The sequence below is a fragment of the Cyprinodon variegatus genome, unplaced genomic scaffold (genome assembly GCF_000732505.1).
Source record: "Cyprinodon variegatus isolate N-32 unplaced genomic scaffold, C_variegatus-1.0 Scaffold924, whole genome shotgun sequence".
Lineage (NCBI taxonomy): Eukaryota > Metazoa > Chordata > Actinopteri > Cyprinodontiformes > Cyprinodontidae > Cyprinodon > Cyprinodon variegatus.
This window is the reverse complement of record NW_015151377.1, coordinates 166,622-186,401: the sequence shown is the minus strand read 5'-3', so window position 1 is coordinate 186,401 and position 19,780 is coordinate 166,622. Positions and strand designations below refer to the sequence as shown.

The window sequence follows — 19,780 nt, the reverse complement described above, 5'->3', positions numbered from 1 at the left end:
CTTTTATCAACTTTTGTATTATAAGCTGGGTTGGTGTATGTTATTTGTGGTCATTTCTGATCTATAGACACAAACTGACAGATTTTCAGTATACTGTTATGAATAAAGTTAGAGTGACATATTTTAAGTTAAAGAGTGTTAAAGAGTGTAATAGTCTATAATTTTATAAGAAAAACATAAAGACTGAGAATTAAAAAAAAGTAGGTGGTTATAAAACTGCTGTGTTTCATTTGGATTTTGACTGTGCCAATGAGACAAAAAACAAAAAAAACATTATTTCCCTCTTTTCCAAGTACTTGCCACTTGACTTGCATTCACTCACCATTTCAATCTCAACTTGTAGTGGAAATTTCCATGGCAACACACAGAAAGCCTGTACAGGCTGGAGTGCTTTTTAGTGTGACAAGGCTTTGTGCTGAGTATCATATTTAGGTACGTAAACGGGTGGCTTCCACAGAATTCCTCTGACTATGTTGACTTCTTCTGAGAGTAGGCGGGAAGCTTAACTGGCGATATTTGTATTCTCCATTAAGATGGAGTCTGACAAATTCTAACATTCCAATCTTCAATTTCTGTCTGCCATTTCATGATGGAAGAAAATATGTTTTAAGCAGCCAAACTGTATAGCATTATACCTGCACAATTAATCTTAAAATGTTGACAAGAAAGCTAAAGTATAAAAAAGATAACAAATCTACAGTAGTCAATTGGGGCAACAATATAGAAAGAAAACAAAAACCTTACCATATATTGGTGAAAAGGCATTTAATAGTAAACAATGCTGGTATTTAAAAGTAGCCTTATGGGGTTAAATTTTGAGTGCTTTTATTTCCATTACACTGTCACAAGTGCATCGTAACGAAATTCACTCTCCATTTAACCCATCCCCTTGGCGGAGCAGTGGGCTGCCATTTGCGGCGCCCGGGGAGCAGTGTGGGGTTAAGGGTTTTGCTCAGAAACCCAGAGCGGCAGTCTGTGGGAGAGTGGGTTTCAAACTCACAGCCCTATGCCCTAACCACTAGGCCACCACTCCCGCATAATGTATGTACATAAAGTACTTTTAATGTCCCAAGATGTAGTCTTTACTACCGGAGGTACTAAATGGGATCCTTAATAATCTCTATTTTACTCAGTCAAGGACTGCGTACCTCTAAAACATTTTTAGAGGCGTCCAACACAAAAATATACAATAATAATACAAAATACAACAAACTCCAAAAGTATAATAAAATAAATAAATTGGTTTAAATTAAAAAAATAAAAAAAAACAGGGAGATGTTACCCTTCCACATAATATGTTTCCTCAAAAATTAAATAATCCTATTTCAACTGCATGAATAAGCTAATTATGGCAATTATTTTTCTACATGAGAATGAACAATGACATTCCCTATGAACAAAATTACTCAGCAAGAAAAAAATATATATACATATATACATACCCATTTACTGTTTACTACGGTACGTCAGTGAGAACTAACATAAGCAGCTCTACCCTGGGCAGCTACCCTCTGCTGACTGGCTCCTCCTAGAGAAGTTTCTTAAAATAGTAATGAAAACATCTAACTAAATAACCATCAAATCCTCTTTATGAAGTAGAAAATGTTAATTAAATTGGATAAAAAACAGGTCTGTATCATCTGTCCAGTCTAGTATGATGATTTGAGCTTAGTTTTGTTAGTCAGTCATATGTCCAAAAAGTTATTAGGAAAGCAATATTTTTGAAGAGAAAATCAATAAAATAGAAAAAGAAAAGGCACTAAAACTGCACAAAATGAATGTTCCTCATCTTTCTAGTCTAGAATAAGGATTTATTATTAATTTTGTGTCAGAAAACATAAAAATTATTTATTTTTATTTTAAAGGTGTTTTTTTTTTTTTTTTTTTTTTTTGAGGGATTTATTGATAGTCCCCTCAAATACATATGTGGTAGGAGGGAGCAGCCAGGCAGAATCTCTGAGACACTGGTTAAAACCAGAACAAATCACGGTTGCTGGCCTCATCTGAAGAACCTTCATGTCTATACCTTGTTTCTTCTATGTCTGGAGAAGAAGCTGGAGAGGGATCCGGTCACCGTTATAAAACTATCATTGTCTAGGGAACATTTTTCCAATGGATCAAAAAAGGTTCTGTTTTAAACATGAGCAAGAAAGTCAGCGAAAGAAATGTTGAAAACAACCTTCTAAATTTTGATGGCATTAGTAACCTCATGATTGCCAGCTTTTAATGAAGTATAGGTATTACTGAGTATCCAACAAAATGCCTGGACACACTGAAAACAGAGGATGAGTGATCTGATGTGTTAAACAACAAATCGTCTGCTAATTATCTCTTTATATTCTTGAGTAAGTTTTGTACACACACCAAATTTATTTGTCCGTAGTTTTCTCTTTTTTTGGTTTTAATTAAGTAACAGGTGATGCATCTGACTTATTCATTGCAAAAATGTTGGACTCATAACTATGCTTGTTAAGAAGACGGAGGCTCTGCTTTTCTCCTCTGGCTATTACAGTTAGAATTCCCCAGCAGGAATGTTAACAGGAAAGCACTGTCCAATGAAGGCGGTAACTACTACTACAAATTACTAAAACATTAGGTTGCCTAAAACGCTGAGACAGCTATAGCATGTCTGGGCTGTCTGTTTTTTTTCCCTACACTTCTCACGAACAGGTTTATAGTTCTTTAAAATGGGTCCCAGACCTCTTGCACATCTGGCTCTGGTTAGAGTTGAGCCAAATGAAAGGATGCATGCAAACATCTGATACATTATCCCTTCTTAACAAACGTGACAAGAATGAAGGGGTTAAGTCTTTAGATTGCCTTTATTGGAGCTATTCTTGGTGTTTTAATAAGAACATAATTCACAGCAGTTCTTTCTTCCCTCTTAAAATAGTAATAAAGAGCAGTGGGGTAGAGTTATATAGGGATGTTGAGGTTAATAGAAATGGTAAACACATACTTTACCATAAGATGGGAAACTTTTAAGGCCAGTACGCAAAAAAATAAACCCAAAAATAGGTTAGATATGTCCTTATTCCACTTTATTTGATGATGATTACATTTTTCATAATCTTATGTGTCAATTCTCACTAGTAATTATACTTTACCAGTTAAATCATCTTAACTTTAGGTTCTTAAGTCAAATTTGAAGATCTGAGGCAAAAAGAGCTCAATATGTAAATGTCTGAATGTTGGAAAATGATACCACCTTGGCAGTGGTGGTTAAAAGCACAGAGAGATTCTAACTGATCAAAAGTCAGGTCCTTTACCTGAGATTTTAAATCCACTAAAGCAGTAAACATGGAGTAGATTAGACCTCATTTTGTCATCACATCTGTGTGCAGTTACAGACGGACAGGCTACGACAAATGGGCCATATAGTGAAATCCTGAGGGGCAGATTTCGAGAACATGAATGAGTTTCTTTAACCATTTTTGGGGCACTATGTTTGGAGATGTTTTATGATGCTGGTTTGAATATCAAATATGTCTTTCTTTTTAAGCTTCCTCCTAAATTTCCCCTCTGTTCAGTCCTAAAGCACAATATGAGATATTATAGTTTTGGTCACATCTGCTGTTTAGGTGACAGAATACCAGCCTGGTGAGGCATTGTAGGTTGTCCCTTTAACAACCATTAGGCAAGAACTCAAATTATGGTAGATGGTAAACCTGCACACATTCCTGAATCATGCAAATTGGTTGGACTTTTTCATGTGGGCTCTTTGTTTAAACCAGCTTAGCCCACAAGAACCGGCCCTTTACAAAGTGTGATTGTAGTTCCTCTCCTGGATTAATGTCCTTCCTGGAAGGGTCCTAACATTAGATGGACTTGCTATCACCACTTCCATCTCTATTCCTCTAAAAGGAGCAATTCCAACAATCAGAGACTCACATGTGGCCAGTGTTGTTTTTGATAGTTATCTTAGATTTAGTCTTAGTCTTCAGGACAAAAACTATTATTAGTCTAAGTCACATTTTAGTCATTACAATATGTGATATATTTAGTCTGTTTTAGTCTATTGGAACTTAAAAAGGTTTTAGTCTAGTTTTAGTCAGTTTTATGTTGCAAAAAAGGTTCACCTTTACAATTTCGAATAACAACCAGATTCTTTACCAGACTGACATCTGTTGTGTAAATACTACAATAGAATCATTGCTGTTAGGCAGAAAACTTTTATTTATAGAATTCTAATAAACTTTTTTACGAATTAATGTCCTACTTTATAAAAAAGTGTCTCACAAAAGCTGTGAAAATAGCATGTCTAGTTCAACACATCATATTGGTTAATATAGCAGACAGACAAGCTAACAAAATGTAGAATAAAGGAATGGTTTTAGACATATAAGGTTTCCATTCAAAAGCAAATACTTCCTGATCTACCATGAATTATGTATTAAACACAGATCAATAAAATCATATTTGCTCCAAAGAAGCAAAGAACAAAAACCTTCTTTCTACTTTGGTAATTTTGGTTTCATTTCTGAGAATGTCCCCCTTTGTTACTACTGCTCAGGGGTCAAAGTAGATTTAAATTCACAGGATTTTGATTTAAAAAAAAAATACAGAGAGAACCTACATAATTGCTTTGTAATGCCATGGCAATCCAAACCTAAATTGAATGAATATATTAACTAAAATGTTTAAATATTCAAATGAAACATAGAAAATGTTTTAATGGCAATACAAGGAAACATTTACATCATATATAAATAGATAGAAAAGAGAACAATGAGAGACAAATATTCAAAGATCTATGCACCCTTTTCTTTGGATATAACTTAAGGATTCCTTTTGTTAGAAATTAAAGAATGTTTAGTATCACCTCTTGTGAGCTGGAATAAATACAATCTTAATAGTTAGACTAAAGGTTATTTTTTTACGCTTGGCAGAGGATGATCAGCTGCATAGTTTAAGTAGCGAGAGCAGGAAGAGCCATACTGCTGAGAATGAACCATCAGTGTACAGCATAAAGCGCAGACTCTGAGTTACGCATGTGCAAAGAAGTATTTCTGCACAAGAACAGATGGAAGATCAAAGCAGTTTGTGAGAGTTGAGCGCGCAGTACCGGACCATTTTGGAGATTTTTTTTCCCCTGTCGCTGCTGCCTTGATCCCGTTGTGGTCATGCAGAATCTACACCACTTGTAAACTGTTGCGTGACAAAACAGGATGCAGCAGCACGGCGGATGCTCTTAACTTGTCTTACAGACCAGTCGCTAATTCCTATTTAGTCTTGTCTCGTTGACGAAAACTCAAACCTATGACTAGTCATGTTTTATTCATCAAATATCCATGTTTAGCTCGTCACTTTTTGTTATCGTCATGAAAAAAAGGAGCGTCAACGAAATAATTTTGTCGTCATTGAGGAAAACAGCACTACCTGCAGCTAGTCCATAAATGTTGCTACTTGTGTCATTTACTTTACCTATTGTGTAAGAGATCAGGAAACGATTGAAGCAATGCAAATTGATTATCTTGCTAAGCTACATGCATATGAATGTGCAAACACATAAGTTAAATTCTCACATGACCCTTGCGAGAAAGGAAAGAAGGATCAAAAGGGTAAGCTCCATTTATTAATTTTTTTCTCTTAAAAATGTACAAAGCATGAAATTTAAGGCAATTACATAAAGTTGCATATGTAAAAATACGAGGTTATAACTCCTTTAAATGTCATCTGAGTAGTAAACGAAATCGACTTGTGTGTAAATGCATCTTAATATTGCAGCTGTTAGTTAAAAGGCTCCCAGCTTTGTTAAAGAGTGTTGGCAAACTAACATGGATACAAATAAATAAAAAGGAACATTGGTGAATAAGGTTGTAAAGCAGCTTAAAGCTGAATTTTGTTGGAAAACACCACACAGCATTTTAGACATATCAAAAAGTACTTCACAGTCCATTGACTAAAAAAATGAAGAGAAAATGGACCAACTGAAATCCTACCTTAACATCAATCAAAATGCAAGGAGAGGGGCATTCAAAATATCTATAGTAAGTTTGGAGGAGATTTGGAGACCCAACTAACTGACTATTAACTTTAATTTATGAAAGAATGCCAAGAAGAAAATAATAGTTTAAAATCTATAAGTTCAATTTATAGTTTGCTAAAAGCCATAGAGGAAAAGCAAAAGCAAGTGGAATCAAAGACTATGACTAGAGAAAAGCAAAAGTAAACCTTTCGGCCTATATGCAAAATTCTGTTTGGTGGAGAAACAAACATTGCACATCGCCCTGAACAAAACATGAGTGGATGCCTTGTTTAGAAAGCATAAGAGGGTTGGGAAACGAATAGAGTTTGTTATAAGGCAAACTAAGAAAAAAGCTGTGATTATCTTCAACCAACTATAATAATTTATTTCACGTTTTATATATTTCAAAATAAAGCCACAATTTTTTTCAGATGTGACAAATTATGTGAGTGATATATATTTCCCTTAGCATAACTCCTCTTAGCCTAGTCATAAAGACAAATGTTAGCTCCTGCTGTTCTGCTCATTTTCTGACACACAATTTGGTCTGGACCTTGTTAGTAGATCAGTTTTGCTTGTGCTTTCAAGTGCACATATTTTATACACCAAAAAACCTTTCATAGGACAGGGCTTCTGTACACATGCAGTACTGGAAGTTATTTAACATTTAAATCGTTATTTGTGTGGCCAGACATCTCAGGCAATACAGTGTATGTTATCAAATTCTTATTAAACATTACCAAGTATACTAAGCAGGCATCTTATGGTTCTGACGTCTGTTCAACTCCGTGACAGGATTAAACAATATGCACAAAAAGATTCAGCATGGCAACTTTTCTATTAAGATTGCAAATTTAACCATATTGTTCTGGGAAACAATATATTTATAATGGATCCCAGAATAAAGTTTCTCAAAAAAACTATCTGGGTCCCACTAACTTTATCTCCACCACCACATCATGAAAATAAATCAAAATAAAACCAAAACATGTTTTGTCACTTCGGTTCACATACTTCATTGAACTCATGTTAGTCCAAAACTGCTTTGCCCAAGTTGAACAACACTGGAGTTAAATCTCAGCAGCCATTTGTGCAGCTGTCTTTTTTGTGGTTGTGGCTGCTGGCTGTGCAGCCCACCATGGAAGCATTTTCAAAACTGAATGAGCAACAACCTTAGCTTGGTCTGATGTGAAAGCAGTTGGTGCTGAAGCCATTCCCTTCTCAAACCCCATTGCTTACAAACGTCATCGACCAGCTGAGACATTAAAACCACAAAGCATTAGCCAGCCGTACAGCCAAGTCTGGCTTTATTTGATGAAAAAAGATGCTGACGGCAAGTAAGACGGTGTCCAACTTCCTGTTTTACTTTGGTCCATATCACAACCAGAGTATGGTGTTTGCAAGGCACTGATAAAATAAGTGTTCAAATGGACACCATATGCAAACCCCTAATGCAAACCAAAATGCTGAGGCAGAAAGTCAGCAGGTCATAGAGCTCTTAATAGCTTCCAGGGATCGGATTGTATGGAATTATGTACTGACTTAAGGTTGTGATCTCAAACAAAATGCAATAAAACATCACAGCTTCATATCACAGAGCTGCCACTCCAAAAGGAGAAATGAAGGATAGCAGTTAAAAGAATCAGTTGACATCTAAAGGAAAAAGAGTTCTTATGAAAATAGTATAGTGAAAAGTGATATAGATGAACGTGAACTGGGATTTTGAATATTACAAATACACTGCAGTCAGGTGTGGGACCAGCATTATGACTAAAGAAAAGAAATGTTTATTTCTTTAAACAGAACTTTTTCTCTGTTTTGAATAGAGGATGCATTGAAGTTTATGTCTACCCTCTTTGAGGTCAGTAGGTCATCATCCTGTATCGCTGAAATCCATGCAGAACCTTGTTCGGAAAAAAATGAACTTGGACAGTTTCAATATTGTGTCTTTTGTTTTTGCAAGAAAGCCTAAGGCAGCTGTGAACAGAGAGCTTGAAAAACATCTATTATGTGGGAGAAGACACCCTATCAGATGACACCTGGTTAAAAGCATGCCATTAAAATTGACCAAGATCTCCCATGTGAGCCACGGAGGGAGTGGTGTGAAAAAAATTTATGAGGTCTGTTAAGCTGATCCCAGTCAAAGCAACAGCAGCTATATATAAAAACCACTCACATACACAGAAGCTAGTCTGCAAATCCACCCACGTCATATTTTACCTCTGGATTCATTTTTCATTCATTCAAAAGGTCAACACCATCCCACATCTGCAGCGCCGGTGTTAAAAGGGCTGACTGTGTAGTTAAGTTGGAAGCTGAAGCAGTTCAGAAAGTTGCTCTTGAAGTTTGACACCGTGCAAAAAATAACAATCAGCCAGTGTAATTTAGTGAATCATACATTCCAGTCAGTATCAAAGTGGTGCCTGAGTTAGGCTTGAGCTGGTTGCATGAAGGCTACATCACAAATCCTAAATCAGAGCTCTGACTGCATGTTAGTGGAGTTTTCATCAGGTTTATGGATTATCTCTCACACAGCCATTTTTGGATGAAGAGCAACTGGTCTTTCACTGCCTGAAAGTGGGCTTGAACATTTGACCTTGCTTACAAAATAAACTGCTGCTCAGTGGCTCAGTGGGCAGCACTGCTCCCTTGCAGCAGAAAGGTTCTGGGTTCAATTCCCAGCCTGGGGTCTTTCTGCTTGGATTTTACATGTTCTCACTGAGCATGCGTGGGTTCTCTCTGGGTTTTATTTGATGTCTTTTATATTTATTTGTGGTTTCCTCCCACAGTCCAACTGTTAGGCTTCTCTAAATTGTCCTTAGGTGTGAGTGTGTGCGTGAATGGTTGTTTGTCCTGTGTCTATGTGCTGCCCTGCGATGGACTGGCGGCCTGTCCAGGGTGTACCCCGCCTCTCGCCCATTGACTGCTGGAGATAGGCACCAGCACCCCTCGTGACCCCACTCGGGACAAGCGTGTAAGAAAATGGATACAAAATAAACAAAGTTGTGTGGAAGTATTTTCTCTCAAAAAAACATGGACTGTCATGAAGCTGAAACTAAAGAAGAAGAGCGGCTATAAGATAACTTGAGAAATAACCATAAATATGTTTTTTAGTCTTTTTTACGATAGTAAACAGAGATTTTGTATTTTCTTTTATTGACAGAAATCTTTAAAATAGCATTTTTTGTCCCTTTATGACTAAAACATTGTTTGATGAGCAGACTGACATCTCAGTAGTTCAGTGTCATTACATCTATAAGCCTATTTTCAAGTACGAATGTGAGCTACCAGAACGAGTAGAAGTTTGCTGCAGTTGTGCGTTTTGGCCCTAGGTGGCAGCATTATTAGAAAACTGTGTAGTGCCTCTTTAAGAGCAGAAACAAAAAAGATAACAATAATCAAATCAATTCGCAATGACAGAAACCATAACAAGATTCTGTATTTCTGTATCAAACTTGACCACTGAAGTTTATTCTGATTCTAAGTTCTACTTACTTTAGTTTATCAAAATGTATAGATTGCACATTACAGTACAATAAAATAATGTTATAGACATGGTTTACTAATAAATTCCATAGCCATGGTCAGTGTGTGCAAAATACCAAAGGAACAATTCATTGTATTACATTCTAAGAGTTGTACATTATGCACTGCAAGCTAATGTAAAATCCAGCTAGACAGTCTGAGTACATTAGATAGGACATGATGGAGATGAAAACATAGATTATAATCTCTAGGATTCTAATATTTTACTATATAGTTGTATAATATTTATATATAAATTGTAAAGTTACATATGAAAATGAAGTATTTCAGGAAGACAAGTTTGCATCACAGAGGTCAAAATTAACTAATTATTATTATTATTATTATAGCTAAGCATCCAAACATTCTGAACCTAATTCCTCTCTCATGTTTTTTAGTTCCTATTCCATTATCAGTCTTTCATTTTAAAATAAAGTTTTTGATGACTCATGATGTCATCTCCCAATCCTTGCAGCCTGACCTTAGCCAGCTGGTGCTACAATCATAACCTAGTAAAACTCTACTAGGTTTATATAATAGGCAAGGAGAATACTTTTGTGTCATGTACAAAGAAGAGTGAGCGCTTTGATCACTCTACCAAAATTAATGCACAAATTAACTTTAGTTGTCAATAAAACATGTTTGCTTTTATTATTCTGGTGCCTGCAGTTTGTACCAGTTTAAGGTGTACTTTCTCGCTTCAAAATATATATATATTTTTTCCAACTTTTCACAGCAAATATAGCAAAACCACTCTGTCACTGAACACAAGAGCAACACCACTATCAGATGCATCTGTAGACACTTTATTTGACGGGCCCCTAAAGTGCATCATGCTCATCTGAACTTAATACCGGCAAGCATTAAATTTGGTTCGGTGCGATTGTTCACATTATTCACTTGAGTTGTCTACTGTTATCTTTTCTTTTATAAACTCTGTAACAATTTGTTAACATTTCCAAAAACTGCTCTTACCGGTACTCACATAGTTTAATATTTTACTTGTTAGAGAGTAAAATAATTTTGGCATTTGGAAAATAAGTCCATTTGTTTTTACAGTAATTCCCTTCCCCCTAAAACACAAAGAGGTAAGTCAGTTTCAATATGTTGGCTGACAACCACAAAACTAGCAATTAGGCTATACTTAACAGAAACAACAATTTAAGAGCCAAGCTAGGGGTGCCCAACTTCATTAAAATGAAATTCCATTGCTTGTTCTGCTCTACCTGCACACCCTTACTCCCTGCCAGCAACACTCTGTGGCAAAACAATAGAAATATGGAGCGGTTTAGATTATGGTCTAATGTATTTACACCATTACAATGTAGAGGCAGAGAGGAGGATTTAGAATACAGGTGTAAAGGGATTTTAAGTGATGCAAAGATTTTTATTTACTAGTTTACAGATTGAGACAAGTAAAAGATGCTGAATCTTAAATAAGAACTCACATGCATGCAAACACATCAGTCAACCTCCTGTTATTTATCAGGTTGGAGATACAAATTTAATTGTGAACAAAAAAGCAAGTTTGCCATAACATTTGTATTTTTTGCATTTTTTGTTCACTCTCCAACTAAAAGGACATATTTTAGCCCCAGGAGGTGCAAATCAGATTTTTTTTACTTTTGTTTTTGTTCACGGAAAACTATAAAAGTGCAGCACTAGGTTATTATACTTCAAGAATCTTACAGAAGCCTATGTCTGCTCTAAATGTTCAAGTTCTCAAATCTCACTGCTATTTTTACCAATACAATTCTAACACTTTATACCTAGATCACAATAATATATGAGTTTCTTCTGACAGGTTCTTAGATGTGGACTCATGTTTGATCAAATGATTCATAGCCTACACTGCTGCCAATGGCATCTAAAGGAAATATTACCAAGATATACTGGAGCTGATGGTAGAAGAGAGAAAACAGAAGAACAGTTTTATTCAGTATTTGGAACAAAGCAACTCCAAACTGAACCACTTTTATCATTTTTCAGACCTCCTGACAGGAAGAAAATTCATGACTTAATCTGGTAATAATTGAGCCAAAGGTTCTAGATAGTTGACCCCGGCCCAAACTAAATCTGCCCTCAATCTTAGTTAAAATGCTTGACACATACTTTGGATTTTCTCACTGCAGGATACTGATATATTAACCTTGTCTGACATTTATTTATGCCTCTTTCTATTGTTGAGTTTTTCAAAATCTGTACAATGCTTTAATATATTCTGCTCTCTCTTCTTTCAGGTTTTTCCTCCCAAGCAGTTTTTTATTAAAAACACAAGGATAATCTTTCATTAGAATACCAGAGCAAAAAGTGCATGCATGCATGCATGCATGCATGCCCTGGAGCAGGGTCATAAGTAAAAGAGAGGCATTCTGAAAACATTTCTCATAATAAAGCCCCTGTAAATTAAAGCCACTTGCTGTTTTGCTCCCAAAAATAAGTCAGGCATGGAATGTAACTTCTCTGCCCGAATTAAAGTGCTGACAAATGTTTCTCTGCTGAATCGTGTAAAAGTAGAAAGTAAAAAAAAAATCTTAATGATATCAAAGCAATTACTATACAGATATGCTTATAAAAAGTGGTAGAATCTTTTTGAAGAATTAAAGATTTCATCTCTCTTCCTGACAGCTGCAAACGGCACCTTACCGGTTTCATTAAATAAACTACCAGTACAGACAGGAAGCAAATCAGCAGTATCTCAGGTTTGGATTCGCAGTGGAAAAATAAACTCTCTGTGGAAAGCAGATGCCAGAATGAGTTATGCATTTTATTTCTGCTGAGAACACATGAAGGACAGAGTGGCCAGGGTTCTCTGTCAGTATACAAGTATGTGTGGCAGACATGTTAAAAGACTAGTTTACATGTTTTGAAAATTACGTTTCCCTTTTTTTTCTGTCAATGAAACGATTCAGTTCAGAGCGGGAAACTATGAGCAAGAGCCAGAAGGTTTTTTTAATTAAAGAGGAAAATATAAACTTGAAGGTTTTTCTTTTTCCTATCCCTTTTTAAGGGATAACTTTGTGACTGAAGCCTTTCTTTTTAAGCAATTAGGAAAGTGTGGTGTGCATCTGTATGCAATTTTTTTTTTTAGATCTTAGTCTACATACAGCTGTCTGTATGTCGANTATATATATATATATATATATATATATATATATATATATATATATATATATTATATGTATGTGTATGTGTGTGTGTGTGTGTGTGTGTGGTCGCACTTATATACTGTATATATCCCCTAATCACCTTTTCCTCCTTTTGGCACCTTCATTTTACTGTTGAGCCGATGTGACAAGTGAATTTCTCCACCGTGGGATCAATAAAGTCAATCAATCAATCAATCAATCAAACAAACGGCATCATGAAGGCCAAGGAACACAGCACAGCACATAGAACAGGGAAAACATGGTGAAATTTAAAGCACAGGCCAAGATCCTGAATCTAACCCTCATTGAACACTGTTCATGATCTGTAAATTTAAAAGAGATTACAAGGAACTTGGGCAAGGAGTGCACTAAGTTTAACTGTGGGGTTTATGTGGGACATTCACAGCTCAGGTGAATGAATCTGTTGACCGTATTACTAGTCGGCACTGTTATAATTTGGCCTTTAGATTGTAATGGCTCAGAAAAGCCATAGTTGGGAGAAAGATCCATTAAAAGTTTGCCACAAGTCATGTAAAAAAAGATATAATGGACATGTGTAAGGAAGGGGCTCCAATCTAAAACTGTACTTTTTTAGGCTAAAATTAAAGTGCTTAGAGTAGGAAAACTAATACTGTACATAAAACCCTGAACATTGACCATCCATTCACAAGAGTGCTGCATCATGCTGTTCCATTCCATCTTTTTAACTGAGAACATGACAGCTGTTTAGAAGGAAGGTGAGCGAAGCTGCTGGACAATTCTGGAAAATAATCTTTTACTTCAGACTGAAACTTAGTTTTATCTTCAAGCAAATCAATCACTACCATCAGAGCTATGGCAGGAGGAAGGACATGTATGCATTTATGTATTAGAATTCCGGTCAAATTCCCAACCTAAATCTTAAGGAGAGACTTTTGGAAGACTAAAAACATGTGTTCCCAGAAGCTCTCCATTACATTTTACTGAGCTTGATCTATTTTGCAAAAGAGGACAGGCAAAATGTTGGTCTCTAGCTGTGCAAAGATTTAGTGCTGTAAATTAGTTTTTTCAAAATCATATTAAATTTCCTTTGCAATTTCAAAGTGTGAAATGCTAGATATTGTTCAATGATAAATCAATTTAATATACTATATTTAGTTTTATGGTTAAAATAAGTTTAAAGGGTCTGTGTATGTCTACAAGGTATAGTATTTCTCCGCAGTATTTATGCTCAGCAGAATGAATTAACACATAATAAAGTCTCTGAAAAGTTTGTAAGACTATATTCATTAACAGATACTTAAAAAACTTTTTGTGAAAGGATCTTTTAACCTCGAAGCTGATTGCGCACAGCTGTTTAGTAACCAAAAATGAAACCGCTGCACAAAAAGTACATATGCTTTCAATAAATAAACGTGGGCATTAATTCTGTTTCAGTGACACGCAGATGTACATAACAACAGAAATGTTTTGCTTAGGACTGAGAAAATCCAAACTATTTCCTTATTAAAGAGCAGCATCAACATACACAGATGTCAAGCAAGCAAGACGAGTGTAAACTGAACGTGATGACATGTAGTCTGTGAACTCCTGCTGTATTCACACCTCTTGACATATGGGGCCTAATGCTTAAGCAACACACAAAGGAGCACTAAAACACCTTGTAAACCACACAAACTGAAATACAATGGCTTGACATTTGCATTGGACTTCAGGGCCAACTAATACATCATCCTGAAGTAAACGCACCATGTTTCAAAAAGAGGTAATGGAGAAGGAGTTGTATAAGTTCACGATCTTGGATATCCACCAGTCAGGACACAAAAAATATGTTGGAAGACTTCTGATTAATCGTCGGCTAAACACAGTCAGATTTCAACAGACCCTTCTATATATATGTATACATGTATATATACATATATATAAAAAAAAAAAATATATATATATATATATATATATATATATATATGGCGAGGTTGCTGACTGACTGTTCAGGAACACCTGGGGTTTGCATTTTTACTGTACACTGTTGTGTTATACAAGAAAAAAAATAACAATAAAGAAAAAAAAAAAAAAAAGAGGTTATTTCTGGGAAATTTTGGTTTCTGTTTGACCTCAGGGATTAATGTGGTTGGTTTCTACTCCAAGCAAAATACTACAACCATAAAACGGAATAATATGTCCAATGTATCAGTGAGAATAAACCTAAAAGGAAAAGCTGGAAATGAATGAGGCACCCAATGCTTACCGAACCGTTTATAGCCGAAGGACTGCACCTCCTCTTCATCTGTGAATTCGTCTAGGGGGATAAGAAGAAATTGAAAAAACATGAAAAATATTTTCAGGCCAAAAAGAAAAATATAGTTCAAACCTTTAAATCTGTAGGTCATTTACAAATGATTTTACATAAGAGGCTAAATAAATCATATTCATGTTTATGCAAACATTTTTCAGTAAGCAGACTAAATGCAAGCCATGTGTTGACAGAGATAAGTGCTCTTTTAGTGCAGTTTTATCCGAACTGCACGGAGGAATGCTAAAAGAAAAGATGCATATTTCCAAAGTTCTCTGAAATGAGCTACTAATCACAGTTACCACATAGCAGACCCCATAATGAGTTAATGAGTGAAGCAATAATTCAAGCTGTTGTTAAACATCCGAAAGAAGAGTTTTGGCTTTCCCGACATCTCCACTAAACTTTCCTGTTTATGTTTATGGGGGACGTGGTTGTGTTTGTGTCTCATTTTAAAAACATGAGCATCCTTTGCTGTTCATTAGACCTTCAGAGAAATCAAGCTTCCTATTTATTTTCCTCCACATCATTCATTTAAAAATGTGAATCTGAGAGAAAGTTGCTTGAGTTTTGTTTGCATAGGCTACAGCTGGACTATTTAAGAGGAGATTGCACAACGTTAACAAAACAACAGATGGGGATTTTATTCAGTACTACTGTTAAAACAATTGACCTCTCCTTACACTGTAAGAGCAGCACATTTAGAAATATTATAAATTTACAAAGCTATAGATAATTCAAGTTATTTTGAAAAACCTAATACCCCTTATAACATTAATACATTTAATTGACCAAGCAAATAGAAGTTGGATGTTTCAACCGCTTCAGTGGCTACAGGTGTAGTAAGTCTCAGCACCTATGGATGGAGAATGCTTCTACAAACATTTATGAAAGAATAAGGCGTTCTAAGGAGCACAGTAACTTCCTGTGTTCTGTCAGATTAGCATGTTATTGTATCACAACAATATGCCATCTGTGAAAACAGTCCATTCTTGTAATTTGCTACCAAATTATATGAATTGCTAGCTAATTTGCTAGATTTTAACAAAGACAAACTGAACAGCAGCAAGTCAATAAAGAACTCTTAGTATGCCATTGTTACAGTGGCCGATGAGTGCAATGTACAATGCGACACTACATCTACTATGGCAATAGCTTGTGCAATGTACAATGCAACACTGTATAATGTGCACTTTACCATTTGATACCCTGTGCAATAACTGTTTCTCTATATTTGACACCCAGTGCAATAACTATCCATTTATATAAACACCCATGTAAACACCCAGTGCAATAACCCAGTATAATGGTCCTACTATAACAACAAATTAATTTAAAAAAGCTGTATGTGGACTCACTGTATATACAGTATATTTCCAATGCACTTTTCTTCTTCTTTGACTATTTGAGCTGATGTAACAAGTTAATTTCCCCACTGTGAGATCAATAAAGTCAATAATTTAATCAATCAAATAGATTATTTCACAGTAAATTTGAAGTCACGCAAACACAAAAATGAAGTGATTTAAAGGAGAAAATCTTCAATCACAGAAAACAGAGCAGCAAGTGGTAACACCTTACAAACACAAAACCTGGTGTGAATACATGAATAATTCCAACACGCATAGCATATGGAGAGGAAAAACGCTGCAAGTAATAAAAAGAACGGCAAGTTAAGAAAAGGCGCATAAGTGCTCCAGAACACTGGGGGCACTTTGACTCCTATGGGATCAGACATAGACATTGCTACAAAATGTTCTTAAAGACCAAAAAAATAAAACAGGATGCCGTCCATAAGAACATTTGGAGGGAAGAAAGAGAAGGTATGTTTCCTCTGAACCTGTTCTTAACACCCAATTCTTCTGAGCATCCCGTATACAACTTAACTTAGGATCAGGAGTTCTAAACTAATTTTAATCTTTTTTTGACTTGCAGTTGTTTTTTTGCTACTTGAAAAAAAAAACACCTTTGCATGTGTTTTGAGAGTAAGCAGCATTTATATTTTCTGTAATTGAAGTATTTCTCCTTTGCAGCATTTTTTCTATACATATTTGTCTGTTAGTGTTTCCTTATATAATTTTTTACTTTGCCAGTCTCTGTTTTGTGTTTTGCATTTGTTATAAAATCATGGGTTTGGAGGGGTACACCCTGGACAGGACGCCAGTCTATCACAGGGCAAACAGGACAAAAAACTACTTACGCACACACAAGGAGAATTTACAGTAGAGAAGCCAATTAACCCGACAGTCATGTTTTTGGACTGTGGGAGGAAGCCGGAGTACCTGGAGAGAACCTAGACATGCTCGGGGGGTGGGGGGGAGGGTAGCACTGCTGCCTTGCAGCAAGAAGGTTCTGGGTTCGATTCCCGGCCCAGGGTCTTTCTGCATGGAGTTTGCATGCTCTCCCTGAGCATGTGTGGGTTCTCTCCGGGTACTCCGGCTTCCTCCCACAGTCCAAAAACATGACTGTTAGGTTAATTGGCTTCTCTACAGTCCCCTTAGGTGTGTGTGAATGGTTGTTTGTTGGTGGAGCAGATGGACCAGGGTTGGTGGAGAATGGCACTTCATTTACAATTACAGTTTGAGCTGAGCTTAAAAACCGCACCTTAAGTTCAACATCTCACCTGACCTAACAAATGCACTTCTGTCAGACCAAAAAAGAAATAAAAACACAGTTCAATCCAAGGAAGGGTTATGTCCAAGTAACTGTTTTCCCACTTAACCCATCCAGTTATGGTGGGGCCAATGCCTATCTCCGGCAGTCTATGGGCGATAGGCGGGGTACACCCTGGACAGGTCGCAGTCTGTTGCAGGGCAACACAAAGACTCACAGACTTACATGAAGACATATAATCAAGCACTCTCAAAATCACAGAATTGTTTCCCTTCAGACCAAAATTTCCAGTTATATCGAAAAGAATGTAAATTGGCCGTCATAGGAATAACTGAAAGTTTGGTCTGGACATATAATCTGTCTTTTCTTTCCTCATATAGAGCCCTTCAAATTGTCTTGCCATTGAAATGTGCTAAATAAATTAACTTACAATGCCTTGCCTTGTGTTTTGCAGGCTCTATTAGGTTTTCTTTTATTTTCCTTTTTTTTTCAAGCAGCTTCTGTTGATGCTGGAAAAAAGGCCTGCCCAAAGCTTAAAACTTCTATCAGCATGTTTTACTTTTGGATGGTGTTTTTAGGATTACACTTAGTGCTACTATGTCAGATAATGCTATTTTAATAGCTTACATTTCGGTTCAATCAGACAGACTCATATAGCTCATTTGCTAACTAGAATCATAGCACTTCTTGGCTTTTATCCAAAAAACTACATTCTTCTTAAAACTATTACATAATGGAAAAATCTGGGGCATTCACAACAATTAGTTGTCCTGTACACAGGCGCCTTCATTAAAGTCCTGGATCTCTTTGCCTCCTCCAGAGTTGGTCATCTCTGATTAATGCCCCCAGGGTGCTTCATTAAATGGTCAAAGCTTTTTTTTTTTTCCTTAGACCCTAACCCTACCTAAAACTTCTCCAAATTTAGTCCTGACTTCTCGGTTTTTTCTTATTTTCATTACACTGTGCGATCACTTGTTTTCTAACAATCCTCTCAAATCTTCACACAAACACATGCAGATGAAATTACATACAGAATAATTATGTATACTAATTTATGTGAATTCTAAAGAATTTTACACAATTCTAAAGAATGTTGCTTGATTTATTTTGGGCAGATAGGCACCAGCCCCATGGATGGATGGATGGATGGATGGATGGATGGATGGATGGATGGATTCGACAATTGTTTTTGGTATTTACATTAAAAGAATGAGAAATGTATTGTTGTTGTTTTCAAAAAAAGCACATTGTGTTAGTATATTGTTAAATACATGAAATCAGAGGTGTCAAGTAACGAAACACAATACTTCGTACTGTCCTTAAGTTCACTTTTTAGGTATCTGTAATTTACTCCATTACTTATTTTTCTTCCTACTTTTGACTTCTACTCATTACATTTTCACACAAGTATCTGTACTTTCTATTCCTTACATTTTTAAAACAAACGTTATTGTTACTCTTGGCTTCAGTTTAATGTTTCTAAATATTTATTTCCCGTCATGTGCGCCATCCAATGCAGATCATTGGCTCCATCCACATCTAGTGAAAACTAGTGTGATTGGATGAGTCATATAACGCAAACACTCATTGGTTAGCTGAAGGAAATCATCAGAAGCAAGCAGGTGTTCTTCAAACTGCAAACGTGAATTGTCTATGCCATGCTACAATGTTGGATTCAGAAAAAGATGATGAAATATCTGAAGGGTCGGACACAGGCGAGAGCGTATCAGGAGATGAAGAAGGAGACCAACAAGACCTCCCTCCTCCTTGGCCCTATCTCAAAGAATTTTTCCAAATAGTCAAAAATTTTAGCTTTCAATTCATATAGTGGCATCTGGCTGTTTTTTTTGAAGGTTACTTTATACTTAGTAGTTTTTGGAGCACATACTTTTTCACTTTTACTTGAGTAAAGAGGTCAAGTTGATACTTCAACTTTTACCAGAGTGTTTTTAAACTGCAGTATCTACAAATGTGTGTACTTTTGACATCACTTCATGAAATATTGTGCCTCCAATGTGATTAAAAATGAAAAAACAAAGAAACGACCACAAGGGGGCAGGACTGTTGGGATGGTTTATTTTGTCCCACAAGTTCACAACATAATGACTTATCCAGTGAAGCTGGGAATGACATGCCCAGGTCTTAATTTAGAAAAGATCCAACACATCAGAGAACCACATGAGCCTCAGATCTAGACAAGTTTATTATAAGTATCTGTTTACAAAAACAACAGTGTGATTCATACCCCTTTTG

General features: G+C 36.1%; 1 protein-coding gene across 2 annotated transcripts in view; it reads right to left on the bottom strand.

The window, feature by feature from the left end:
- The window catches only part of LOC107099964 (collectin-12-like), a 50,227-nt gene that overhangs the window by 29,642 nt on the left and 805 nt on the right, over positions 1-19,780 (bottom strand). For both annotated transcript variants that reach the window (XM_015398298.1, XM_015398299.1), the window contains exon 2: positions 14,870-14,920. In XM_015398298.1, coding sequence (XP_015253784.1) covers positions 14,870-14,920 — 51 coding nt within the window. The remainder of the gene's footprint in view (positions 1-14,869; positions 14,921-19,780) is intronic.